The 26,783-nt window shown below is 38.8% G+C and overlaps 5 protein-coding genes across 5 annotated transcripts; 2 read left to right on the top strand and 3 right to left on the bottom strand.

Moving 5' to 3' along the window:
* Window positions 1–1,553: 1,553 nt before the first annotated feature.
* Window positions 1,554–4,968, bottom strand: LOC147325937 (G2/M phase-specific E3 ubiquitin-protein ligase-like). The gene is made up of 6 exons (XM_086302540.1): window positions 4,825–4,968; window positions 4,520–4,734; window positions 4,133–4,400; window positions 3,834–3,988; window positions 3,379–3,617; window positions 1,554–2,131 (listed from the first exon to the last, which is right to left on the bottom strand). The coding sequence occupies exons 1-6, from the start codon at window positions 4,948–4,950 to the stop codon at window positions 1,926–1,928; spliced, it is 1,209 nt and encodes a 402-aa protein (XP_086158666.1). The 5' UTR covers window positions 4,951–4,968; the 3' UTR covers window positions 1,554–1,925.
* A 642-nt stretch (window positions 4,969–5,610) lies between these two features.
* Window positions 5,611–7,788, bottom strand: LOC147325938 (uncharacterized; the record flags this gene model as incomplete). Its single annotated transcript, XM_086297765.1, has 5 exons — window positions 5,611–5,868; window positions 6,074–6,139; window positions 6,222–6,280; window positions 7,164–7,378; window positions 7,608–7,788. Coding segments are annotated over 5 exons (609 nt in total), but the record flags the coding sequence as incomplete, so codon positions are not given.
* Window positions 7,789–9,770: 1,982 nt separating this feature from the next.
* Window positions 9,771–12,618, top strand: LOC147325939 (uncharacterized). Its single transcript, XM_086302541.1, has 5 exons — window positions 9,771–9,890; window positions 10,007–10,140; window positions 10,247–10,412; window positions 10,600–10,893; window positions 11,194–12,618. Exons 1-5 carry the CDS (start codon window positions 9,781–9,783, stop codon window positions 12,047–12,049), a joined length of 1,560 nt encoding a protein of 519 aa, XP_086158667.1. The 5' UTR covers window positions 9,771–9,780; the 3' UTR covers window positions 12,050–12,618.
* A 4,043-nt stretch (window positions 12,619–16,661) lies between these two features.
* Window positions 16,662–23,210, top strand: LOC147325940 (uncharacterized). The gene is made up of 7 exons (XM_086300732.1): window positions 16,662–16,821; window positions 16,904–17,092; window positions 19,424–19,567; window positions 19,660–20,661; window positions 22,028–22,186; window positions 22,648–22,743; window positions 22,822–23,210. The coding sequence occupies exons 3-7, from the start codon at window positions 19,565–19,567 to the stop codon at window positions 23,140–23,142; spliced, it is 1,581 nt and encodes a 526-aa protein (XP_086156858.1). The 5' UTR covers window positions 16,662–16,821; window positions 16,904–17,092; window positions 19,424–19,564; the 3' UTR covers window positions 23,143–23,210.
* A 1,598-nt stretch (window positions 23,211–24,808) lies between these two features.
* LOC147325941 (uncharacterized) lies at window positions 24,809–26,017 on the bottom strand. Its single transcript, XM_086302543.1, has one exon. The coding sequence runs from the start codon at window positions 26,015–26,017 to the stop codon at window positions 24,809–24,811; it is 1,209 nt and encodes a 402-aa protein (XP_086158669.1).
* Between the last annotated feature and the right edge of the window lie 766 nt (window positions 26,018–26,783).

A 26,783-nucleotide genomic window follows, 5' to 3' on the forward strand; every position in this document is an offset into this window, starting at 1 on the left:
GACTCCACACTGCCCACCTTCACCCAGTATGTGACCTGCCCCCACCGTAGGCAATAAAACATTGTACTTAATGTATGCCAATGAAAAAGTGGCATACAGTTCATCACCTCCCCCTGCCCAGGGAAGATCCGATCGTAACCGAGTGCGTCTTGTCCCTGTGTGTGCAGCCCTTACTGTGCAGGGAGCCACTAATCACCCACGCAGTGCAGAGATGGTCCGCGGAGGGCATATAAATAAATAATAAAAGCAAGTAAATGACAGTATGCTCTTTCTGAAACAAACGGAGACCTTAACTTTTATCAAAATACCGTTTTACTCAGTTTAAAGTAATACCACTTTTTTCTTTTCGAAATAAGTGGAGACATTAACTTTGATCAAAATTCTTTCCCCCGCCATCTCCCTTAGTGGTTAAACTGTCACACTGCTAGACTGCAACTGCACTCTTTGGTATCAACTTCTGTAATCCTGTAATTTCTGTGTAAAAGAATTAGATTGTGTATTATATTGTTAGTTTATACACCTGTGTGCGTGTGTATTTATGTATGTCCATACACATATATGGATTGTGTTTTACTTTTTTGTGCTTGAAAGACGCCCTCAAATGGAACCAAATTCCTTGTATGTGTTTGCGCATATACTTTTCCAATAAATGCGATTCTGATTGAGATATTTCCCTCTGTATGGCACACACGAGTAAATTAAGTAGAAAAAATGTCATGTGTATAGCCTCTTTTAAAATTGTTTTTAGGCTTGTAGAGATGACAGTAGGCAAGCAGACAAGTTTCCTGAGGTTGGGCTGAATGAACCTATAACACAGAGATAAACCTAAACAAGCAGAAGGAACTTTAGCTAAATATATTTTCACGTACAGCCAAATGACTGTAATAAAGTAGGTAAGCCGTGACCATAGAAAAAGCAAAGCAATCACTGGATATACTGTCCAAATTGCTACACACTTTTTAAGCATCGTTCACCAACAAACTGAGTCTAACAAATCATTTTCTTTACTTTGGTAATTACAGTTATTGCCTTATGTATAAAATATAATTTTAATACCAGTGTTCATTATCTTGATGTGATTTTTTTTTTTTACAAAAAAGCTTTACAGCCTCTTACATAATTCTACCACAATTACATAATTGATTTTTAACCAGGTTATAGTGAAAGGCCAGGTGTCAATCTCAGAGTTAACGCCGGAGCTTAAAGTCAGTTTGTTAAAACTGCTTTGTTCTCGAAACCAGTAAAATTAATTCGTAACTTTTAATTCTGAGTTGAGATTGATTCTTCAGTTCTTGGTTTGAGAACAGATGAGGGTAAATTCATTTAACCTTTTACCTTGACTTAAGCACATAATTGTACTACATAGCCCTCGTCAATGGAACCCAATACCAGTATTTGACAGTAACAGGTAAGCCTCAAATTTAATTTTTAAATAGACAAGACACCATGAGAACTGACATTGAAATATTTTATTTTACAAAAGTCAGTGTCTTTTAGTTCAAAGTTTGTCTGGCATCTCTTGTACATCTTGAAAATAAAACACAAAAACCACTCTATGCAGTGTACTATAATTGAACATAAACAACAATATTTCAAAAGAATATTTCTAGATGAATTGTCATTTGAACTATTTCCTGGAAACTTTCTGAACACCACTTATTTTGCATAGCTTGATGCATGAATACCCTAGTTGTCTTAACTGGACTATAAATATAACTATATACACAATGAACAGTCATTTGTAAAAACACTTTTAAAATGTAAAATCTTTAAGAAGCCTGAGTGCCAGGAGCAATCCCCTTTAAGAACATTTACAATAAGAACTTCATCCCAAAAGCCCACATGTTTTAACCACAGCTTCCCAGCATCAGTTCATGTATGCAGCTACACCTTTCCAAATCCCAGGGATCCTTTTAAGGCATCATTCATAAGATCTTTGAATTGATCTTCATCTGCAACACCTCTTGGGAGATACAGGGATAAGCTGCACGTTGATGTGTACGGGATACGCCGCATCCCTCCTGATCGTAGAAGTCTATGTTGCAGGACTGTGGGAACCCCAGTGGTGGAAGTAAGTCAGCCCCAGTTATAAAGACGAGGAGCTCTTCAAATGTGTGGTCCACCTCTCGCTCTGTTAAAATACATACAAGTGTTAAATAAGGTGCAATGTGTAGATTTATAATCAGTTACACTGACTGCATAGTAGAACAGTTGCGTTAATGACTATTTTGGAGTCAAAAACAGGTTGTTAGGCAAAACAATTATTGCAAAGCATTGCATTAAAAAAAAAAAATTACTCAAAGCAATCCTGCCCTGCTAAGACAGGAAATTAATTTTGTCCTCCGAGTCAGACCTATATGTCAAGGACTGTTTATGCAATGTGTATTTTTTTTTAAAGAAGTTATTCATTCTGTCCTTGCAAGAGTACATTGGCTTTCTAGTGATGTCACATTTGCGTGGGTGTTGTCATTGCACCACTCGATTACTCTAAGACACTAATATACAGGAGGTTTCGTTATAGTCAACGTAATACCTGAAGGTTCTAGTTAGGCAGTGCATCTAATTAACAAATGACCTTTGTCTCAAAGGGAGACGGGTTTCAAATTGTGTTATTCTATCTTAAACACTGCAAAAACACTGGGGGTGATCGTGGCTCAAGAGTCTTGAGTCTTGTAATCGGAAGGTTGCCGGTTCGAGCCCCGGCTCGGACAGTCTCGGTCGTTGTGTCCTTGGGCGAGACACTTCACCCGTTGCCTACTGGTGGTGGTCAGAGGGCCCGGTGGCGCCAGTGCCCGGCAGCCTCACCTCTGTCAGTGTGGCTGTGGCTACAATGTAGCTGCCATCACCAGTGTGTGAATGTGTGGATGACTGCTTTAGTAAAGCGCTATACAAATACAGGCCATTTACCATTTACTTAATTCTCAGATGTGCTAATACAATTGAATCATAAATTTTACCATATTTTAAATACATGTATGTAATATAACTATTTAATATTTTAGTGTTAGAAGTTTTCGGTCATGTAATAAAATTAATGTTTTACCAGAAATCACAATGAAAATCAAATTACATCCTATCTATCAGTCTAAACAAGCAAGATCTGGTAGAGATGACAGAGGATAAAAGAAATAATCTTCCAAAAATATTTGTTGTAGGTGGTTTCCTTTCAAATACCTCACCTAAAAAGGTAAAATAATCAAAAACTTCCTCATATGCTCTAAGAAGGGGTGGATTTTGCAAAGTTCTAAGGTTTTATTGCACCCAAGTGTTGTTTCGATTTAGTTGTCTGTATTTTGTATTGTGGACACTGTATTTAACATGAAATGCCTGAAGCAATTCAAACAGAAACAAGACATGTGTTGTATTCTATGTACTCACCCTGAATGGCCATAAGCCACCATTCCCACTGAAAGATGGTTGCTTCCTCTTCTTCACGTCTGTTACTTCCAGCTGGACTCCATCCAATGGTGAAGAGATCCTGGAAGCTGTTCCTTGTAAGTTTATTTCCTGCATTTGTAAATACAGGAAGGAACTGCTTCCAGCATCTCTTCACCATTTGCCAGAACCGACCACATGAGTCCATACCGGCAACAAACTGCTGAATCATGCTGGCAACCCTGTTGACCACAGATTGTACTCTCAATTCATACAACATAGCAAAATTGTGAAACAAAACAAAAAGTTTTGTCAATTTAAACACCACCTTAACTGCAATACAGATATAAACTCAGCAGATTGATGATTTGTTTAAGTGTTAACTATTAGGGGGGAACACAATGGGAAGACGAGCACTGACCAGGAAAGTACTTTGTAATTTTCTAACAAATTCTCACCTGTGAAACGCAAAATGAGATACAATCTTGCCCCTTATCCTCTTAACATCAAGTAGTGTGGCAGTGTAGATGTCAGGGATACCACAGCCTGCAATCCAGTCCCCAAGGTGACTTTTCAAGTCTGCCAGGTCTTCTGGGGTGCTGCAGCTGGAAACCTTGAAAATTAGGCACCTCCATAAATACATACGTTTAAAGCATTCACTAAGTGTACTTACATTTTGAGACGTTCCACTGATGAGTTAAGCTATGCATTGTGTTTCACTGAATTTAATTACACCTCAGCATGCACACAGTTTTACCTTTTCTATGTTCTGTTTGACGTCTTCGTCCATGAAGACCTCTACATCAAAGTCATCAAGAGATGTCTTCTGGCCACACATCATACAGAACAGGTGTCTGTTGATACACCGTGGCCCTGGCCCATTGTGTGCTATCGACCAAGCAATCAGTTTACCAGCCGTATAAAACTTGTTGCTTGACAGCAACTGCTGGCTATAGCTGAACAACAGACTGCCAGGCTTCCCCTCAAAAATCCCTAGGGAATTCTGAGTTTCGACCATAAGTAATCTGCAGGAAAAGATAGTAAAAAATAAAAAAATTGAGTCAAATTGTGATTTCATCTTTGCAACAACAAAAAACACATTCATGCATTCTATTATTGTGTGGGAGAGATGGGAATGGGTTACCGAAAAAATTCCCGCCTTGGGCCTCCATAATCATCGGCCATTTCACCAACAAATTCAATATTTGGCAATTTATGCCAGGCAAAATATGACTTGGAAAGTGCCATGCAGGCACTATGTAGGATTTTCCTACGTCGGGCTATTATTGCACAATAATTGCTGGTGTCAAGATGCGTTTCCTGGAAATCTTTCATCACAGTCGCAAGGTCCATCTCGTCCTGAAGAAGGGGGGAGGGGGGAGAGAGAAGGGTCATGACTACATGAAACACATACACAGCAGTTCTGGCAGTGTTGTTCATGAGACATACATGAGAGTCATTTTGTTCAGGGGAAGCCAGGACAGCCTCATCCAGGTCTGATACTTCTGACTCTGCAGAGTCGATGTAAAACTCTTCCCTAAACAGAACAAATGCATTTGATTTTTTTAATATCATGTATACATACTGAAATGGAATGACTCATCTGATAAAAGAATCTGATTTCACATTATTTGGTCCTTGATTGCATCTGTTGGAGCCATTTGGATTTAAACAAATTTCAAAATATTAAAATATAAAGTTTGTTGTTAGTTTACTTCTATTTCTGGGTTAATCATTTTTTTATTTGTAGGTTAATGCTCACTTCATTGTTTTGTTGTTTATCTTATCAAGTCAGCCAGGAAGAATTTCAGGGCTATTTTTGATAACTTAAGAGACTGGTATAAGACCAGCATGCACTGAGATGGGCCTTTTGTTTTGTTTGTTTGTTTTTTAATTTGAGAGACAAGCAGCATGAAGGAACAAAAATGGATCTTGTTATTGGTTGCCAAAATGGATCAATAAACTATAAAATGCAACTTTCAAGTTTTGACAGTGCAGTTTTCCTGCGCACAAAAGATTATCACAGGCCAGCAGTGTCTTCTTTTCCTTTTTTTGTGAAACATAAGGAACTGCCCATTTACTGGGAATAGTTTGGGTGATTTGTAGTTCCAAGTGTCTGAATGGTCAGGCTGACTAAAGTGTTATCGATGCATTTTCAGCAATTAAAAATACCTATATCATGACATCAACAAATCTGAAAAACATGAAAAAGCAAAACAGAAACCGAATGAGGCAATTAAACCATTGGTCTATATTCAGAGCACATAAATGTTATCAGTTCAATACATGCAACCTTTCAAATTTTAATATTCGCTGGTCTCACCCCGTATATTGTACTTATTGAGTGTCTATTTACCTATAGTGTGTGCTTTATAAGTTCCAGTTTACACTTAAGTTTTGGCATGTTATTCAACAACTACCACTTGCCTGTTAACCTCTGGTTCCTGGAGACCATGCCTACTAGAATGAGCTGTATGGTTTTCATGCAGACCACTGCAAAGGAATAGCAGAAATATTTCATAGCAGGAAGAGGACCCCAATGCAGATATTTATTGATCTAGACTACACAAAATGATCCAAGTTATAATAATGATATAATTAGTTTGTACCAAACTAGTTTTTACCAAAAAAATAAATGAAATTGTGCAATAGTTTAAGATTAAAATTCCAACTCATAAACAAACAGAGTGCCATTTACCTGATAACCTCTGGCTCCTGTACATTGTGCCTGCTATGGTCAGGTGTCTCGGTGTCATGCAGCACACTGCAATATGGTAAATATTGTTGATGAGAGGGTGTAATGCATTTACAGTGCTACAGTCCAAAGGCAGTTGTCAAAGACTTACATTGCCATCTCAGACTGCACAACTTCTCCACCAGTTGAGTCCTCATTGGCCTCTGTAATCTAAAACACCAGATTATTAAAATATAAAAGAAATGGCACAACAAACAAGAACAGAGGACAACGCGCCAACTGGCAGGGAAACACACAAGGCTTAAATACATACTGAGGTGATTAGGGAATGTGAAACAGGAGGAGAGCACAGCTGGGACTCATCAGACATGACGAGGCAAAACTCAACACATTGACATAGTACACAGACTTTCAAAGTAAAACAGGAAACTGAACAGACGTGGACTAACCTAGGGGATACGGTGACAGAACAAGAGACACACTGACAGAGACGACTGTATACTAACAGAACACAGAACCACGACCTAAGAAGGAGAACACAAGAAATGCCCAGGACCTAGGAAGTTAGGAATACTAGCGACAGAAATCAAACCCAAGAGAATCAAAACACATCATGAAATCAAAGCTAACTAATACAAACAGAAAAACACCGAGTCCACAGACTCAGGACCGTGACACTTTGGGTAGGTAGAACTTAGGATAACTGAGGGGGAAAAAAATAAATAAATAAATAAAGGAAAGGTTAAGGACATTAACAAAAGACAATGAAAAAGCCAGAACCCAGGAAACTAAGATTACAAGAACAAAATGACCCTAACCCTAAAATACTGTTAGACCACAGTTGAAGCTTGCTCTACTGCATTTCTGTTATTAACAGTGAATCAATTGGCGGGGCATTATTTAAGCATAGCCATCTGGCATAGTGATCAGATGAATGTCTCAAATCCTTTGGGGAAAATCACAGCATTTATTATTCTGAGCAGTAACATGTTAAAGATGTCTTATACAATACTAGGGTGACTGGAGCGCCACTGAGTTACAGTAATAGTGACAATTATGCCATATCAGCCACCCGAGTGGAACATTTGAATACCTTTGGACGGATATAAAGATTGGAGCGACCCAGTAGGTTTCTTGCTCTAATTTCTTGGGGCGTCTCCTCTTCAAGAGGAAGAATGAGCCGCTGTCCATTCACTTTGCATAGATCGAACTGCAAGGGTATGTCTGCAATATTGTCCCGTAGTGCCTGCCTGAATTCAGCTGCATTTAGGTTTACAGGAACGACCACCCGAGTAGCAGGAGTGGCATCTGTAATCAAATTTAAACCAAATTAGCTTTCCCTAAAAACGGAAAAGGGTAAATTGTCACATTGTAGTGTCTCAACATCAACTTATTGGTGCAAGGAAATAAAGATTACAAAGGTGCTAAAAATCGAATGCCAAATTCTACAATTTGTAAACAACTGACACCATGATGTAGTTCTCATTTTTCAAACCCATCACTCCAAATAATTAATATTAATATAAATATTGATTACCCCTATGAGATCGGTAGTGTGTCAGTGTGGGATTCCTTAGTACTGACACCTTAAACGTTAACTGGCGATGTCTGGTTCTCCCGCCTCTTGGTCTGCGCACTGGCCCACCTCCGTGCTGTTGGCGGAAAACTCCAAAGCTATCATTAGACCATGAGATAATTTTAGTGAAACTAATCACACAGAGACACCCCCCCCCCCCCCCCCCCCCCAAGAAAAAAAAGAAAAGAAAAAAAAACCACCCAACACACTCAGAGTAAGGAATGAGTGTTCAATCGGTGTTTATTGCATGCATTTTTCGATTGTCTCGCAAATTAAATGCTCCCTGAAAATATGGGATATGCTACATTTATAAACTAAAATCTTTATGCATAAATGCACATAACAGGGATTAAAATGACTGTCATTTGAAGTCGTCAATCTAGGATAGACATTTATGATTACAGAATTTGTTGTTGAATTGTAACAGATAATTAGTAAACGAGCCATTTATTATTTAAAAATGTAAAAGTTATTTCCTTTTGCAAAAACAAAAAAGGCGCAAAGCTAAAAGCTTGCCAATAGAGTAACCACCACCAAAGCATTTCACCTTTGTAGAAGAGATGTCCCCTCTTCACTGTCATGACTGTTCCCAAAAAGTCCGCCAAAAGGCTTGGCAGAAATATATATATAGCATCCCTAAAATTCAAAGTACGGCGGGAGAAGGTACATTGTTTGTGATTGGATAAGCAAGACTGAAGGTTGTGTTTTTTTTTTAATCCACCCCTTACCACAACCTGTGATCAGAATTTGTGTTAACCAATCACAGTCAACCTCATATTTGTGTTGTCTCAATCAAGCTATGTGCGACAAACTACATACAGATGAATGCATGCGAAATCTCTGCGCCAACAAAAAACACCGTAAGTACCCTAGTTAATCTCAATTATTGTTCGTCTTTGCTAACTAAAAGCTAAGCGATGATTCAAAAACATTGCTTTGTCCTTTTAAGCACATGTTATATGTTAGCTTTGTATTGTAGTAAGCGAAAAAAAAGTCATGCTGAGAACCTTCACAGACAAGTCATGCTAACCTTTGTCCGTTAGGAATGTTGCCAACATGCCATTTTAGGTGAGGCATGTTAATAAGGTTTTTAATATGGTACTCCGTTTAGCCACTTTATATTATTTAAAATACGGTTTTATATCACTTGTTACATTAGCCGGATTAGGCTACACGTTACTGCACTGCCATCCCAGATAGCAAGACGACATTGAATTGATGTTGATTTTTTTTCTATAAAGTACCGGAGAACGTAGATTGAATGTTCTTTTGTTATCACTGATTTATGGTCTAGTTACAGTTCACTAGCTATGTCGACGTGCAATTTAGGTATATCTGACCGGTAAATTAAAGCAGCGATCACCTGGACTGTTCCGTATCACCCCTCTCACAGTGGTACATCCCTCCAGGTAACCATTCACAAGTCTTGTACAGTAGAGCGGGAATTAATCTCAGCGGAATTGAGAGGAGAAAGTGGATGCAAGCTGCCGTTAAACTTGACTGAAGAAGAAGAGAGGAGAAAGTAGAGAAATGAATAAAGAACAGTCAGTATATGCAGAAAAGAAATAATAAAGTTAAAAGACAGCATGGTCTTCATGAACCCAGGGTACAATACAAAAATGTCGTTTTATTTAAGTGAGCAAAACAATGTAGACCATGTTCATTTTGGTAATTAGTTGGAAAAAAAAACTAATGACAGCATTTAAAATAAACAAAGATGAATAACATGGATGGGAACATTTGACAATGGAATCGGAACATTATCAAAAATGATTTTTCAGATCTGCTGAGTAGAAGATGCGGAGATTCAAATTTTTAACTTGGGTGTGTGTTTGAAATATGAAAATATTGGTTGACATCATTGACATACTGCTATTAAAGATAGGAATATGTATGAAACGTAGATTCAAAAGCTCTATTAACAGAACTATAACCTGTTAGAATGTGACATTTATTTCAGATGCATTCTGTAACTGTTCACAGTCCCAATACTTAGTGATGACATAGTGTTTCCAAAAGTGCTCAGTCACAATTTTCAGAAGACTAACATGAAATTTTTTGATTTATTTAAATATATAAACCTGTTGAAAGCAATAATTTAAATTTTTGTCTTTGTAGAATCACAGTACAAAGTATGGCCTGGAGGATTTTCATCTCAAGGTGCAAGAACATTCATAATGACTGTACACGGCGGCTGCTGATGGACGATGTTGGGCCAGATGTGCTACAGTTAGCGTTAAGGAGGTATGATGAAAGCATGATGGAAAACATTTAACATTTTAACTTGCATAAAATGTTTAAGGGGAATATGGCCTGAAAATATAACATGAATTAAGAAGTAATTTTTTGATGTCTTTGAGGTTGGAGACAATGCAGAGAAGCCTTCGGTGGGCAAGAGGAAGACTGATCAGTGTAACTGCAGCAGATCAACTTCTGCGTGACTTGGCTGAATTGATTCAGGAGGTCGAACTGTCTACTCAGCATGGCCAACAAGGTAAGCATATATTGTGTCGATTCCTTGACTGATCAAAAGTGTGAAATAAATTATGACTCTGTCTTAACCTATTTTCCAAATACACCAAACGCTTATATATTTTCAGGCTCTTTTGGATACCAGGCACCAGTGGTTTTCAACAGAGGTAGAGGCAGATCCCTTTACCTTATCACTCGGGAACAGCTTTCATTCCTGAAGTCATGTGGATTCACTGCACCTCAGATGGCTGATATTTTGAATGTTTCACTTCGTACAATTCGAAGACGTCTGCGGTCAGTGACTTTTGAAACCAGTGTGACTTTCAGTTCTTTTGTGACACACACCCACTGTTTATTCAAATTAAATGGTATTGTGAAATTGTAAAAATTAGTATATTTGAATGTGCACTAACTAGTCAAGTAATGATGTGTGTTGTTATGGCAGTGATAAAATACTCGTGTTCTTTTTGTCTGATTTCAGACAGTATCATTTCACCCGTGCATCAATGTATGCGGAACTGACTGACAGTGCGCTGGATGAACATGTGCAGGACATTGTCGCTGGCAATGAACAAATTGGTCCTGAGGCTGTCAGAGCCTCCCTGCGAGTACGTGGACTACGTGTACAGCGAAGGAGGGTTCGAGCAAGCATGCTACGGATAAATCCTGGAGCAGCTGCCATAAGAGCAGTTTTGCGGAGACCAGAACGAAGAACATATCAGGTTGCAGGTCCAAACTCATTGTGGCACATTGATGGAAATCACAAGCTGATAAGGTAACCAAGCACACTGATTTGTTGAACACCTATTTTGACCAAAGTGAAATTCAGCATTACATCAAATATAACTGTTGAACAGTAAGACACATCCAATAGAGCCAGGCCCTGTGATGGGCAGTCCTCTAACACAACTGGTTATGTTTAAAGGGGAAAATGAGAGAACACAGACATCGCAAGCAACGTACAGACAAACTTGACATGCAATAGTGCCATGTAAATCAATTAAGAGTGTGTGTTTCCATTGTTTCAATAACAAAGCAGAAATAAGATTTTTCTTCTTATGGACCACTGTTTTAGGTGGAGGATAGTCATTCATGGGGCTATTGATGGATACAGTCGTCTTGTGGTCTTCCTTCATGCCTCAAACAACAACCGTAGCAGTACTGTTTTATCAAGTTTCATCAGAGCCGTGGTATCCTATGGTGTACCCTCGAGGGTCCGGACAGACAGAGGAGGGGAAAACAATGCTGTCTGCCTGATGATGAACATTTTCAGAGGCTTTGATCGTGGAAGTGCCCTAAGAGGAAGGAGTACCCATAATCAGAGAATTGAGAGGCTCTGGGGTGATCTGTGGCGAGGAATGACCAATGTGTACTGTGATTTATTTCACCACCTGGAGGAGGAAGGCATCATTGACATTGACAATGAAATGCACCTTTGGGCTCTCCATTACATCTATCTCCCAAGGATCAACAGAGATTTGAAAGACTTCACTCAACAGTGGAACAATCATGGCTTGCGGACAGAGAGACACTTGAGCCCATTACAGATTTTTGTCCGAGGCAGCCTCCAGCAACAGGGCCGAGCCTCAACTGCCATGCAGGACATCTTTCAGACCAGAGCAGCTGCTGCTGATGGGACTATTGGTGGGACAGCTGATGGTGGTGTGACAGCCACTGAGAGTGAGACGACTGCTGCTCAGGGCTCAGGTGCAGATTCTGGTGGTGGTGCTGCTGCTCATGGTACAGATGAGCTGGGATTGCTGGTCGACTGGCCTGAGAGGATTACTGTGCCAGACATTGAATTTACTCTGGACGGAATGGTGATGGAGCAAGTGGTAGAACTGTTTAATCCACTAAGTGGCACCAGAGGGAGTCATGGTATTGAGCTCATCACTGGCTTAATATACTTTCTGGACTCCACATATCACTGAGACAGTTCAATTAATGACTGAAACATAATAGCAGCAAGTGGAAAGACTTCAAAATATCTAGGTGACTGGATACATATAATGTGAAAAGTTATGATACGTGTTTACTATGTACCATTGAGTAGTGGTGTAAATGCTGTTAAAATGTTCTGTGTGGATTTCATGATGTAGATGACTGATTTATAATAAGTTACATAATATCATGAATATATATATAGTTTGTGTTGAAATGTCTTTATTTGAAATGTACATGTGTAAAGTGTAAGAGCTAGTGTCTCGTGAGAATACCCTTAACGAGAGTACACGAGACTTTGCATGGACTGCGAGGGAGCAGATGTCTCTCATGAAGCGATTTTAAGTTAAAAGTTTACTAAAAGAAAAAGCAACACAAGGACTTAAGGACCTCTTTTCAGGACAAGCAGCCAACGAGGTATTTGTCATTTGAGAAATGTTGTTATTTGTGTTTGGACTTAATATGTGTACTCTAAAGTTGCTAATTGATTTGTACTGTTCGCTTGTGACCAGTTCTCATGGTGTATCGGCGTACTGGTGATGGTGAAGCCAAGGAGAGAAGGCCCAAGTAATAAACGCCCGTTTCAAAGAACCGACCTGTGTCTGTGTTGTTGTGAATTCTGTCATGGAAATCAGTGCATTTCCTGAAAGAAATCTCTCCTTCCGGGTCATCCGTGGATCGAGTTTCCTTCGAGACGTGGGCAGCAATAAGCAGAGTTTTGTATAAGATTAATTATTCAAAGTAAGCTCAGGTATGCCGTTCAGCGGGTTAGTTACAGCGCCGGGAGTAGCCTGGGAGAACAAAATGATACAGAGACTGCTTCAGGTTGCTTTCCCAAAATCAACTCAAAGTTTATTCTTCTGTGCAGGGTTTTTATAGGCAGAAGGGTAAAAGTGTGTCAACAAGTTTCAAGTTACAAGTTACAACCATATAAGGAAGTTCCCCCTAGCTCTGAAAGGGGCCTTCTATAATCTCAACATACTTTTGACAGGTCCATTAAACACTAGACAGTTAGAATCCTTTAGTGATATAAGTTTGCACATGGTAGAATACTGCATGTAGTTATTTGCATTAGGAAATGTTTAACCATATATACCTAAAGGCACATAATCAATGGTGTGTGATCTTTAGCAGGCTGCAAACTTGATGTGCACTCGAGGAATGCACTGTCCCACTATACCACAGCAGGATCAACGCAGCTATGCCTGTTCCAGTTTAAGTGCCTTCTTTACATATAGATGAACTGTTGGATTTTCCAGACCAGCAGGCCAAAGGAAGTTGCCCGTGGGGTCGCAGCAAGAGGAGATGAAGTTCAAACAAAGGGCATTGCAGAAACAGGGTCCTTTGTATAATATCATCAAAAAAGGTATTCAGTACATGCTCCCAAAATACTAAAATATCTAACATTTCCTGTATCCTTTGGGGCAACAGACCTGAGTCACACTTTTAGAGAAGTACCTGGTGAGGTGGATTGAGAGGAATATCCATGATGCATGGCAGTTTGTTCACTCACTTCCTCTCCACCACAGCTTCCGAAGTGCAGCCAATCACAGAGCTTGCTCTCCTGATCCAAGAAGAACACATCAAAGTGCGCTGCACAAGCTTGCTCACAAAAAATAGCCTGCCCATACACTGCTTGTGTACAGCTTCTGTTTTGATCTTCCAGTTCAGCAAATGTATATATGTGGGTGTCCAGGTATTTGTGCTCCTCCACCACATCATATCAGTGGGTTCAGTATCTTATACTTTTGTCAAGATAATGCACACTGCAGCCGACAGTTATCAGAAAGAAGCCATTACCAAGTTACATGGATTCTTTTTTTTTTTTATAACTTCATGTCATATAAACTAGTTATGTTATGTGCAACACTGTCATGTGCCACTCTGGTTTTATGTTTCAAATTCGTGTAAGACATCCACAGTACTCTGATGACATTGACAAGGACATCTCCAGTTTACGTGGGAAACTATTATTTCAGGTTCTTGAGATTACTTATTTACGTCAATTTTGAGAAAACGTACATACAGGTCTGATTCAAAACTGTATATCTATTTTTTTAATGCATGTTGAAAGGGCAAAAATATTCCTGAGATACTGTTAACATTATTAAATTTGAAGGCTATTATACAGTGGTATTACTTTAAACTGAGTAAAACGGTATTTTGATAAAAGTTAAGGTCTCCGTTTGTTTCAGAAAGAGCATACTGTCATTTACTTGCTTTTATTATTTATTTATATGCCCTCCGCGGACCATCTCTGCACTGCGTGGGTGATTAGTGGCTCCCTGCACAGTAAGGGCTGCACACACAGGGACAAGACGCACTCGGTTACGATCGGATCTTCCCTGGGCAGGGGGAGGTGATGAACTGTATGCCACTTTTTCATTGGCATACATTAAGTACAATGTTTTATTGCCTACGGTGGGGGCAGGTCACATACTGGGTGAAGGTGGGCAGTGTGGAGTCCAGCGAGACATGATTAAAGTCCCCTGATATTAGAAGAAGAGCTCTCGGAGATTGCGTTTGCAGTCTGCGGACCACAGAGAGTCACAGGCTACCTCCACGGATGCTAACGGCTAATAGCGCAATGTCTGTGTTGCAGAGTTGTTCTTTCACAGCGATGTGCCCAGAGATACCACAACCGTCTTTAACAAACACTGCCAGCCCCCCTCCTTTCCTCTCACCGCTGTCTCTCGTCTTGTCCGCCCGCAGCAGCTGGAAGCCGGGCAGCCTACTCACAGAGGGAGTACCGGGCAGTGCCGGGATACTGCCACTGTGACCGGGTTAGCGTCATTAGCTCCTCAATCATATCAGGGAGCGATCTCACATTTAAAGTGATTACAGGAAGGAGAGATGGTGTGTGAGGTGTCCTCGGGAGACATCACCCCCGTTTCTTCCCTCACTGGGGATGTAGGGTCTGTCTGCCGGTAGCGCAGCTGCAGGGCGCAGCGCTAACAGCTGATCCCTAATGTAAACAAAGGAGCCATGCGCCGAGTGTCCAAACACGGGTGAAAAAAGTGGAGACAAAAGAAGAGAAAAGTCAACATAACTAGCACGAAGCGGTAATGCAAGATGGCAGGATCTGATTGCTAAAACATAAGTTAAAGGTTAAGAGAAGTAAAGAGGAAAATAAGAAAGAAGCTCAGAAATGAGCAGAGCTAGCTCTGCTCATTACCTGTTAGCTGCCATAACAGGTAACACAGTTAAGGTTTCAGAAAAAGTATTCTGTCGTTTGTTTGCTCGATCATGCCTTAAACACATCAAAATGCATAGTGGGATTATAATACAAGTGAATACTGTGACAAGCACTGGTACTGAATAGGCAATCACTTAGCAGCAAGGTGAATCGGTGATGCATTAGTGTGGTCTGCACTTCCTCTTCTTTGATTGGGTGAAATGAGTTGAAAGTAATTGGATGAGGGAACCATGGGGAGTGCCCTGCATAATTTCAATAAAACGCCGTTTTAAACGCCGTTACAGCTGGCAGAGAACGCCGTAAAAAACGCCGTTCAAAGATGCATAAAAGCGGCGTTTTGTGCCGAGTAGCGTAAAAAACGGCGTTTCCGTCTGTCTTTGAACGCCGCTTTTTACGTCACTCGGATGGTGCGTTCAGGGCGCCATCCGAGCGGCGGAAAAAGCGGCGTTTGTCGGAACAGAACGCCGTTTTTTTCGGCGTTTTGAAAAATTAAACGGCGTTTTTTACGCCATTTCTTAACCAAACGGGTTAGGAAAGTGGCGAATTTTGGCACTAATGGCTTGCCATAGCGTTAGTGAGCTAACCGGGCTAACGCGTTGACGCACGGCCTAAAATCCTTTCATCTCAAAAATCGACAGTCTGCCTTATGTATGAATTCTGGTTGTGCTTACTGACCTCGAACCAATTTTATGTGGTACACAGCTTAAAAAAATATGTCAAAAAATGTTTTGGTACGACTTTGGTAAGCTATGAAGCTGCACTGCTTGATGGATTGTTGGAGCATTACGGCTACCGAGGAGCCTCGCAGAGTGATACGTACTCTGCTTCAACGTAATATTACCATATTATGCGTGTAAGGACCATAAATGGCGCCTGTAAGAGACACGGTTACAAAGAGGATTTCAAACTCCAGGCTGTCAGTTGCGCAGTAGAACTTGGAAACAGAGCAGCTGCAAAATCTGTCTTTGTTATTATGCTCAGCATCTTTTATTTTACATTTTGACTGCACAATTGTGAGCTTTTTGTTATGCACAAAACAACATTGTTTTGGTTTATTTATGGAGCACCATTAATAAATGCACTGATAATTTAAACAGATGCTTCAGGAGTTTTATCCCACTCATACTCTCAATCCAATGTTTGTCATTCTAAGTTGTAAAACCAATCACACAAAATTATCCTTGGCTTACATAATACATCCCAGTATACTGTTGGTGCATTCCATGTAGAATACAATTTGTTAATAATAAATTAAATAAATTAAACATTTGATGTAATGTATGTTTTGTAAATTATTTGTTTTACTGTGTTTCACATGGCATTTTACAAGGCAGAATCAGCTCACTTTAGTGAGCCAAAAAAATTAGGACAGGAGAAAAAAATTCTTAAGTATTGTCAGGAAGCTGGTATTTTATTTTAAAACTAATTGCTATTTTTATTTATTTAGAGAATTAAAAGCCAACTCCAGACCACTGCTTGTCCTGATTTATGAGGGACTGATGAGGAGTTGGTAAGGAGAGGAATCAGAACAGGAGTGCCTGCCCCCCGCCCCAAACGCATTATCAGGTAATGTAACTTTGGTAATTTGAGATTAATTCAGGTTTCTTTTGAATTGTTGACACTGTCCTCTCCTCTCTTCTCATTATAGCTTTTGTATGCAGTGCCAGTTCTGCTCTTTTGTCTGTTCAAGCCAAGAAGTACTCTTAAGACATCACCAGTTACGACATAGAAGAGGATTTCATTTGCCCTGTGTTTACAGTGACTGCGTCTGTTCGTTCAGGACACGAGGGGCATTGAAGTCTCACCTCAGCAGATCACACAACAGGGCTAAGAAAAGGCAGGAGATCTCAACATTTTTTTGTGATTTTTGTGAATTTAAGGAAAACTGCTCACAGCATACATTTATTTCACATATTTTAAGGCACTTAAAAAAAAATCAGACTGTATCCTGTCCTTTCCAAAAATGTGACTATGCTACCAACAATTTAACAACCTTTACGTCACACACAAGCAGAAAGCACAAAAACTCAAAAGATATAAAAAACTGTATTAGACTGATTTCTCATGCAAATGCATGTCCTAGTGAAAGTAGCTCCCCTGATAAATCCTTAAATACCTCTCAGGAGCCAGAGACATTACCAAGTGGTTCAGGTGTAGCATCAAGTGATAAAGAGGACAATGAGTTTGTAGATTACCAATGTCTTGAACATAAAATAGCTAGACTTTTTCTATGCATGCAAACATTGTTACATGTTTCTAAAAGTGCTTTGCAGAGAATTATTGAGGAAATTAGTGACATTTTAAAATTTTCTCAGGTTCATTCATTTCAAAGAATCAAACAGGTGCTTGCTGAACAGAACATTGAGGCAGATGATGATGTAATTAAAAATATAAATGATGCACTTTTCAAAACCAACCCATTAATTATCTCAACAGAACCAAAAGGTGCATTATCTACTGATTACAAGAGAAATATTTATTTCAAGAATAATTTTCATGTAATTGAGCCTACAGAGTACATCTACAAAGCGAGAACTAGAAATACATTTGTTTATGTCTCAGTAAACCAGGTCTTGGAGAACTTATTGAAAGAGAAAAGTTTCTTTGAAAAGTTAGCATTTGATAAAGAAATTAGTGAAGGTTACAGATCATTTAGAGATGGGCAGTATTTCAAAAACAACAAGCTTTTAGGATTGCAAGATACTTGCATTAGTTTAGCTTTGTATATTGACGACTTTGAAATATGCAACCCTTTAGGAACATCTCGAAAAATTCATAAAATAACTGCTGTCTATTGGGTTGTACTCAACTTATCTGCAAGGTTTCGTTCTACATTACACTCAATACAGCTTGCTCTTCTTGGTAAAAGTGTAGACGTTAAACAGTTTGGGTATGATGCTTTTCTTTATCCACTCATTGAGGATTTAAAATGTCTTGAAAGCACAGGGGTGTATGTTGAATCTTTAAATAGTTTTTTAAAGGGAACTGTATTTTGTGTCTGTGCAGATAACCTTGGGGCTCACAGCCTTGCAGGCTTTTTGGAGTCCTTTAATGTCGACAAATTTTGTCGATTTTGTAGTATTGATAAACATCAGATTGCAGCTCTTGATCCTACAGAATTTCCATTAAGAACTGTGGAACAGCATAACATTTTTCTAGAAGAGCTTGAGGATGGTCAAAGACAAAGTGTGTGTGGTGTCAAAGGTTCCTGTGCCTTAAGTGCGTTGTCCTATTTTCATCCAGTCACTGGATTTCCTCCAGATATATTACATGATTTCTTTGAAGGTGTTGTCCCTGTGGAATTGTGTTTGTGTCTTCAAGATTTAATCAGAAAGGGTTTTATTACATTTGAAGGATTAAACAAACGTATAAAATCATTTCCATATAAATTCTCTGATAATCTCAACAAGCCACAACAAATTACAAAAGCCAGTTTTGGAACAGGAAGAGTGAGTGGCAATGGACATGAAAACTGGACACTTTTGCGTTTGCTGCCTTTTATCATTGGGACCCGTATACCAGAACATGAGCCATCATGGGAAGTATTGATGGACCTTAAGGAGCTTGTTGAAATTGTTGTCTCGACAACTCTATCAGAAGAAATATTGTCATACTTGGACACCAAAATATTGGATCATCGACGATTACTGATAGAGACTTTTCCTGGTTTTAATTTGAAGCCAAAACACCACTATATTGAACATTATAGTCATCTTGTGCGTTGTTTTGGTCCCTTAGTTGATTTGTGGACTATTCGATTTGAATCTAAGCACAACTTTTTCAAGAAAACTGTGCATGATGTCCAATGTTTTAAGAATATACTACTAACACTTTCTTCAAAGCATCAACAAATGATGGCATACTTGTTAGATGGTCACAGTCTTTTTAAACCAAGTCTGCATGTTGATAATATTGACACAGTTGACATCTGTTTCTTGAATGAAAATCTTCAGAAGTGCTTGAAACTGAAATATCCACAGGTAAAAGCTGTGTCATTTGCTAAATGTGTTTATCTGTATGGGACCCAGTATGTTAAAGGCATGATCATTTCATCAGGACAACTGAGTGGACTACCTGAATTCTACAAGATACTGAACATTTTGGTAGACTCTGGGAAAGTGTCATTTGTTGCTACAAAGCTCTCCTCTTGGTTTATGGAACACTACAGATCATATCGGCTTGACAGCAGCTACAAAGATCTGGAAATACTTGACCCAGAAGATTTGAATGATTACCACCCTTTAGCTGAATACTGCGTAGATGGACAACTGATGGTGACACCTGTTACGTGCCTCCTGCATTGAAAGTGATGGTATGTATTATTCATAAATAGTTTTCAGTTGATTACTTTGAATTTGTCAATTATTTAGAATTGCGCCCTTTTTTTTTGGTTTGTCTTCACAGGCCCTGTTACTGCGAGTCCACGTCAGTCCAAAACTTATCAGAAAAATCCAACTGTCCACTGTTCCAGAATCTGTGAAGCAGCTTCAAGATGAACTACAAGCAAAGCTTGGACTTGAAGGTGACTTTGCAATACAATATGAAGACCCAGATTTTGGGAACGCACTTTGCAACCTGATGGATATTAAGGAGCTACCTGCTGGACGGGCAGTGTTGCACCTCATTTGGGAGGAAAATGCATCAGCCTCGCCACCACAGACTCCATCTGATCATAGCGCTATCTCATCTATTGATACAGCCAGTGTGAGTTCAGCATCTTCTTTCAGCCCATCCTCATCCACAAAGACCTACATGCGTAGCACTTCACAGTGGCCAAATCCATTTCCTATCCCAACCTTTTCCTATGATGTAGCGTTAAAACTTCGCAAGGGCAATGAGGTATATGAGAAAGCAGGGGCAAATTTAAGTGTAACAAGAGACATCAAGATGGAAATTCTAGACAAGTTGGCACAAGAAATGTTTGCAATCAAAGCGTACCCTGACAAGAATGAAATAACATCTGTTGCACAGGAGCTAGTTTCCAAACATCCCTGCCTCAAAGAGCCTGGCAATGGCACAGGATATGATGGTTGGGCAACAAGCATTAAGTTCAAGCTTGGCAACTACCGTTCCAAGCTAAGTAAAGCTGGATGTAGTGAAGTTGCAGTCAATCGAAAAAGAAGAGGGGAAGAAGATGACAGTGGCTCAAATAGATTTTCCTTAAAGAAACCAAAGCGAGGTGAAGTCAACTTTATCCCTGATGGCCCAGAAAACTACAATGATGAGTCTCTTGAAAATGAAAGATGCATTTTGGAAGATGAAATGAAGAAGAGGGATAAGAACATGGCACTCATCACCCAAAAGATGGACATCACATTCTCTCTCAGGAGGAAAGAAGTTGTGGAGATGCAGCCCTTGGTCAAGGAAATGCAGCTCAGATGGCCAGCTCTCTTCTTGAAAGAACAGGTAAGATAATCTCTTAAATATTTAAAGGAAAACTTCCGTTTTTTTTTTTTTCTTCTTCCCTTTTTCCCCAGTGTGGTCTTATTTCTAAAATGGAAAACGTTCATTTATTCACCCAGAAAAATTTCAAGGCATTTGGAGTTGTTAGAAAGAAATTTTAATCCCAATGTTACGAGTCAGTCGTTTTGCAAGAGAGAGCTGAGCCAAGGTTATGGGGAAAGGATTCACTGAGACAACTAAGAAATGCCTGAATTAAGCCAAAAACCACTCTGGAGGGTTTTTAATCTAAGGAAATAACATTAAAATGTGTTTAAAAGCTCCAAAAAGTTGATTTTACATGATATAGGACCTTTAAAAGCATCTGTTTGTATCACTCCAATATCTTGTAGAAAAGGTTGAAGGCTCGCGATGAGCTAACAATGCTAGTGGTAAAATATAAAAAAAATACTTGGCTCTAAAAATATGAAGCTAATTTTGGTATTACCAACAACTATTGAAGTGAAATCTATTTACTTGTCAACTTGCTGTGTATAATAACGGATTGCTTTTATTTCGCTCTTCTCTGGGCACCCAAAGCGCTTTACAATTCCACTACTCACTCACTCTCACATTCACACATCGGTGCAGGGAAACCACAGTTGTAGCCACAGCTGCCCTGGGGTAGACTGACAGAAGTGACGCTGCCATATCGCGCCTCTGGCCAACACCAGTAAGCGGTAGGGTAAAGGGTCTTGCCCAAGGACACAACGACCAGGACAGAGAGAGCTGGGGATAGAACCAGCATCCTTCCGGTTACAGATGAGCTTCCCAACCCCCTGAACCACGGTCGCCGCAATGACGTGTCTTCACTGGGCATCTAGAATCTTTTGGTGCTGACCCTTAGCAGGCAACAGCCATGAAACTCACAGAACAGGATTGAGAAAGTCACTTACGTGTTATGAAAGTATACAAATTTGACCACAGGATGTTATTCTTACTTCATTCCTACATAACTATAAAATTAATGGAATTTTTTCAATGAATTTAAAATACAATTTATTGATTTCTTTTCTGCAATGAATCCTGTAACAATTGAAACCATTATTTTGTCTTATCAACATTTGATTAGGTATTCTATAGACTTACTGTAAGATCTGCCGATCAGATTTTTCTTGGGTTTTTTTTTTTTTTTTTTTTTAATACGTCAGTTATAATTTGTACCACCACTACCACTAAAGGAAAAAAAAAATCCAATCAAGGCCTGACCAATAGATCAACCGAGACTAAATGTTTTGAAATTAAGCTCTTTTAACCAAATTTGAAAACAATGTGATTTTTATATAATGTACCTTTAAAAGTTTTCTTCTATATTTTTTTTGTTGCTTTGTAGATTTGTGCGGAATTCTCACGCATTACCACCAAGGATCTCATGGGGACCTTCTTGACTGCCCTCGACACTTACTCACTTCGGCTGATTAAGCTGTATCGAATTAGAAAAGCTGCTTTCCGCAATGACATGGATTCCCTGTTGCAGAAGTTTGATGAACAGGTAATATATAAAAATGTATTTGTGTCTGGTTTATGAGGAACCTGAAGTTCCCACTGTAACGAAAGATACTTTATTAAATATTTACTAAATTGATGTAAAAATTGTTAGTTTTCAAAAAGTGTGTCCTGAATGGGATTATAAGCTAACAAGCAGCGCTGTGTTTGGCAGATTGCAGGTCATGACAGACAGTTCAACTCTCATCCCACTCATGGCACTTTTTGTTATAAATGTTGTAATAAGTGTGCTACATTTGTTGCACATCAAAATTACTTAAAAAATAAATAAATAAAAAAAATCTGACAAAAACATGACCAATAATAATAATAATAAAATCTGTAATAACTCATTTCAACATCTTATTTCTTAAGGCTGTATTTTGAGCAACAACACTTAATGTGTTTTAAAAACAAAATGGTAGGTTTATAAATGAGACTGAGTCTTATTTGATTTCCTTGTTTTAGGTCTCAAACATAGTCCAGCATCGACGAACCATCAGTTTGGAAGGGTTACCGATATTTGTTCGCGACGACGAGACCAAACTCTTCTTAACATGTCTGGTGAGTATGCAAATCTACTCAATCTTCAGTTTTGGTTTTCAGAGACTTATATGTACTGTTGTTTTTTATTTTGCATAGGATACAGATCCAGTTGAGAGGGCAACCCGAGGTGTTACGGTGGGCATCCTCACTGTTCTGGAGGACTACGTGGGACCCAACTCGCAGTCCACAGTGGTCAACACTGCCATTGTTTTGGAAGAGGACATTATTCTTGATGATCTGCCAGACCTTCCCACTGCCTTTGCCTACTTGTTTGGCCTACTTTATGGGCTCAACATGGAGTTTCCCAAAGAACTCAAGTACACATTTGAAGCTGTGCAACACATTTTTATGGAGTTGACATCTACCTGTTCCCAGAGGATAAGAAGCTTCAAAACCAAGCTCTTAACCAAAGTCTAACCTATTTGACAACATGTTCAACTCAAATACAACTTGTGTAAAACAGAATGGCAATTTGTTTTGATTTAGTTTTTGGGTTTCGTGGCAAGTTGCTCTGAAAAAAGTTCATTTCTGTCTTTAAGAAAACTAAGGTGCAGAAAGTTCTGAATCAATGTCTTCTGTTCTAACTTTACTTAATGTGGCTTGCATGACTGATTGCAGATTTCATGTATAACATGTTATTATAAAATGTTGAAAGGTTTTATTCTAACTTGAGCTGTTTTAAACAATTTTTATAATCTGGTTTTAGGTACATTTGTACTAGTTTTATAACAAATGTGGCGCGATACTGAACTTCACAGGAAATTGGAGTGTTGATTACTATTAAAAGACAAGTGGTGGAAAAATTTGTTTGAAAGTTGTTTGCTGTATGGAAACCAGATAGAAGTTGTTCACATCCTGCCATCTGATGTTTTGAATCCGTTTGTTAGTGACTATCTATCAAGATAGGTTTGATATTCTGTCTGACAACACCACCTTTAAAATTGGATGAGTAACATTTGTTACAAAAATTTGACTTTTTTTGTGTTTTTGGAAGGACTTTATTTGTGGCTGAATGTTGTCAGTATGTTAAAAATGGCTGATCTCAAAAGTCAACATTGTCAGTGGTGCAGTTGTGTTTGAACACAAAGTTATTTGAAAATCAACTGTGTAAACATTCATTGGTACAACAGGGAGCACCTCATGAAAACTATGAAAGATACTTTTTCTAAACTTTAGGAAATTGATTGGCAAAACAAAAAAAAATATGTTGTGTAAACTTTAGGAAATACGTTGCCGAAACTAAAACTAATACCTTGTGTAAACTTTAGGAAATACGTTGCCGAAACTAAAACTAATACCTTGTGTAAACTTTAGGAAATACGTTGCCGAAACTAAAACTAATACCTTGTGTAAACTTTAGGAAATACGTTGCAAAAACAATAAAATATGAGTTGAGAAAAAGGACAATTATTAATTTTGTCAACACAAAAACATTAGCTAAAGCAACTTATCTCCTAAACTTGAAATTATAAGTTATCCATCAGAACCTAAAAACGTAAATGCAGTCGGTTGCCTTGAGTTTTTAAGTTTTAGCAACGTTTTTTTTTTTACAGTGAAGAAGATAAACGACAGATATGAATGTTTGAAAAAGTTATAGATGAAAAGATGAAAAATACTCAAAGGATAAATTCAATTGGTTTATTGTTTTATGAATAAGTTGAAAAAGAAAAAGTTAAACAAGTAAATAATGAAACAAGGTAAAATGAAGTAAGAACAAAACGTTAACAAGTAAATAATGAAACAAGGTAAAATGAAGTAAGAACAAAACGTTAACAAGTAAATAATGAAACAAGGTAAAATGAAGTAAGAACAAAACGTTAACAAGTAAATAATGAAACAAGGTAAAATGAAGTAAGAACAAAACGTTAACAAGTAAATAATGAAACAAGGTAAAATGAAGTAAGAACAAAAAGTTAAGTAAATAATGAAACAAGGTAAAATGAAGTAAGCACAAAAAGTTAAGTAAATAATGAAACAAGGTAGAGGAGAGAAAACCCCAACAATCCCCTCTGAGCACGCACTAGGCGACAGTGGGGAGGAAAAACTGCCTTTAAACGGGCAGAAACCTCCGGCAGAACCAGGCTCAGGAGGGGACAGTCAACTGCCGGGACTGGTTGGGGAGGTGAACAGAGGTGGAGCAAGACGAGGCTACACCTGCTGAGGAAGCAGTAGAGTTCCTCCTCCAGGGCCAGCGGAAGCGTTTGTTCTTCTTTTTCATGCAGTTTTCTACAAGAGCTTTTTTTTCCAGGATGAGGGTTCTCAACTCATCGATGGTTTCTTTGTTTTGTTTCTCAAGCTTCTTGCACGTTTTCTCCACCTCTTCCAACGTTGCTTGTTTTTCTTCAAGCTTTTCCCTGAGCTCTTTGGATGTTTCCTCCTGCATTATCTTGTCCTTGTGCATGTCTGCGTTTCTTTGTTGTACTTCTTTGTACATGTCTTGTAGCTCCTCATTTCTTTTGTGGATATCTTGGAGCGTACGCTGCAGGTCGTCATGTATGTTGTCTTGTTCTTGCTTTTGCGCCTGCATTTCAGTGTGTTTGCGCTTCAAGTTGTTGTATTCCAACAATATCCCCTTAGTGAGCTCGGAGTTGTTTCTTGCCATTTGCTCCATCCTTTTCTGCATGTGCGAGCATTGTTTGTCCAGTTTTTCTTTTTCCCCTTCTAGTTGCTTTTTCTCGTGAAGAAGGTCTTTGTTTTGGCGCAGAGTATCATCCACCTTCTCTTTCAGCATTCTGTATTTTTCCTCCGTGACTTTGAGTTTGTGCTCCATGTCTCTTTGCCTTTTCTCCTGTTCTTCCTTCTGTTGGAGGATTTCTTTATTTTTTTTCACAGCTTCATCGAAGTTTGTTTGGAGCAGCCGATTCATTTGGTCCATATATTGGAGATCCCATTCTGTCTTCTCAACAGTAGCTTTGCTGTCTTTAAGCTGGTTGGACATCTCCTTTAGTTCCACGCTCTTTTGCTTGTTTTCCTTAATTAGGAAGACAATCTGCTCTCGGGCTTGTCCAAACTTGATTCCCCAACCCTCATTAATAATATTTATGTCGGGCTGGCGTTTTTGTCTTTCTTCCAGGTTCTTATTTTGCGCTTCCATCTGTCTACACTTCTCCTCCAGTTGAAGTTTCTCTTCTTCAATCTGTTGAATTTTATTCTGGAGATGGTAGTTTTCCTTCTTACTGTCATGTAATGCCCTTTGGACGGCTAAGAGGTCATTTGGGGAAATTGGCCGGCCACGACAGGAAGGAGAAGCGGCGTAATCTTTTTGCCTTGGTTGGTGTCTTGTTGGATACATGTTGAAGGTTGTACACGACAACAACGAAAAGGTTTCCAAAAGTTTCTGTGGTGAACGCGTGAAGGCTGCAAACACAAATGCTGCGAAGACACGAACTAAAAAACTGCTGTGTGTCACCCCTGTTTAAGGAAAAACTTCAAAGGATCGTGTAGTGACATCATAACTCCGTGAGCCAATGAGATTGTCATGTGACATTTTGGAATGGGGATATTTTTTTTTAAACCGTTTTCAAATTTAACTTAATATTTGACTGTTTCTTAACTGACCTGTTTAGCTGATTAAGAAATGAATTGAAACGAGCATCACTAACGTTATATAACAGACAACAGAAAAAAAACAGTTTTTTTTTCTAAGTAATAGAGGTATAATACATTTTTTAAAATTTTTTTTTTAATTATCCTACTTTTTATAAGAGGGAACATTATTTAAAGAATATGTATTTAATTGGAAAACTCTCTATTCGTCTAAAGGCTATAACAAGAAAGGTGAGCTTCCTGCTCAAAAATGAAATGACCAAAATAAATGGAGCATTTCTCTGCAATTACAAAGTCTGTGTAAACAATCTTGGTTTCAAAATAAGGCTAATGCTGGTGAGATGTCATCACAGGTGTAAATATTACTGCAGATGTTACTATGTCAAAGTTTCACAACTGTCTTATGTTTATTTATGTAGGCAAGACCTACTTTTCACTTTTTTGCTTTGCTATATGTTCTTGAGTGTATTAGTTTGCCAGCAGCACGAACATGTACTAGTGTCAATAATAAT

Source organism: Aulonocara sp. 'chitande type north' Nkhata Bay, linkage group LG7, assembly GCF_057382095.1.
Source record: "Aulonocara sp. 'chitande type north' Nkhata Bay isolate Kocher_YH1m ecotype deep benthic linkage group LG7, A_spYH_male_GT1.1, whole genome shotgun sequence".
In the NCBI taxonomy this organism is placed as follows: domain Eukaryota; kingdom Metazoa; phylum Chordata; class Actinopteri; order Cichliformes; family Cichlidae; genus Aulonocara; species Aulonocara sp. 'chitande type north' Nkhata Bay.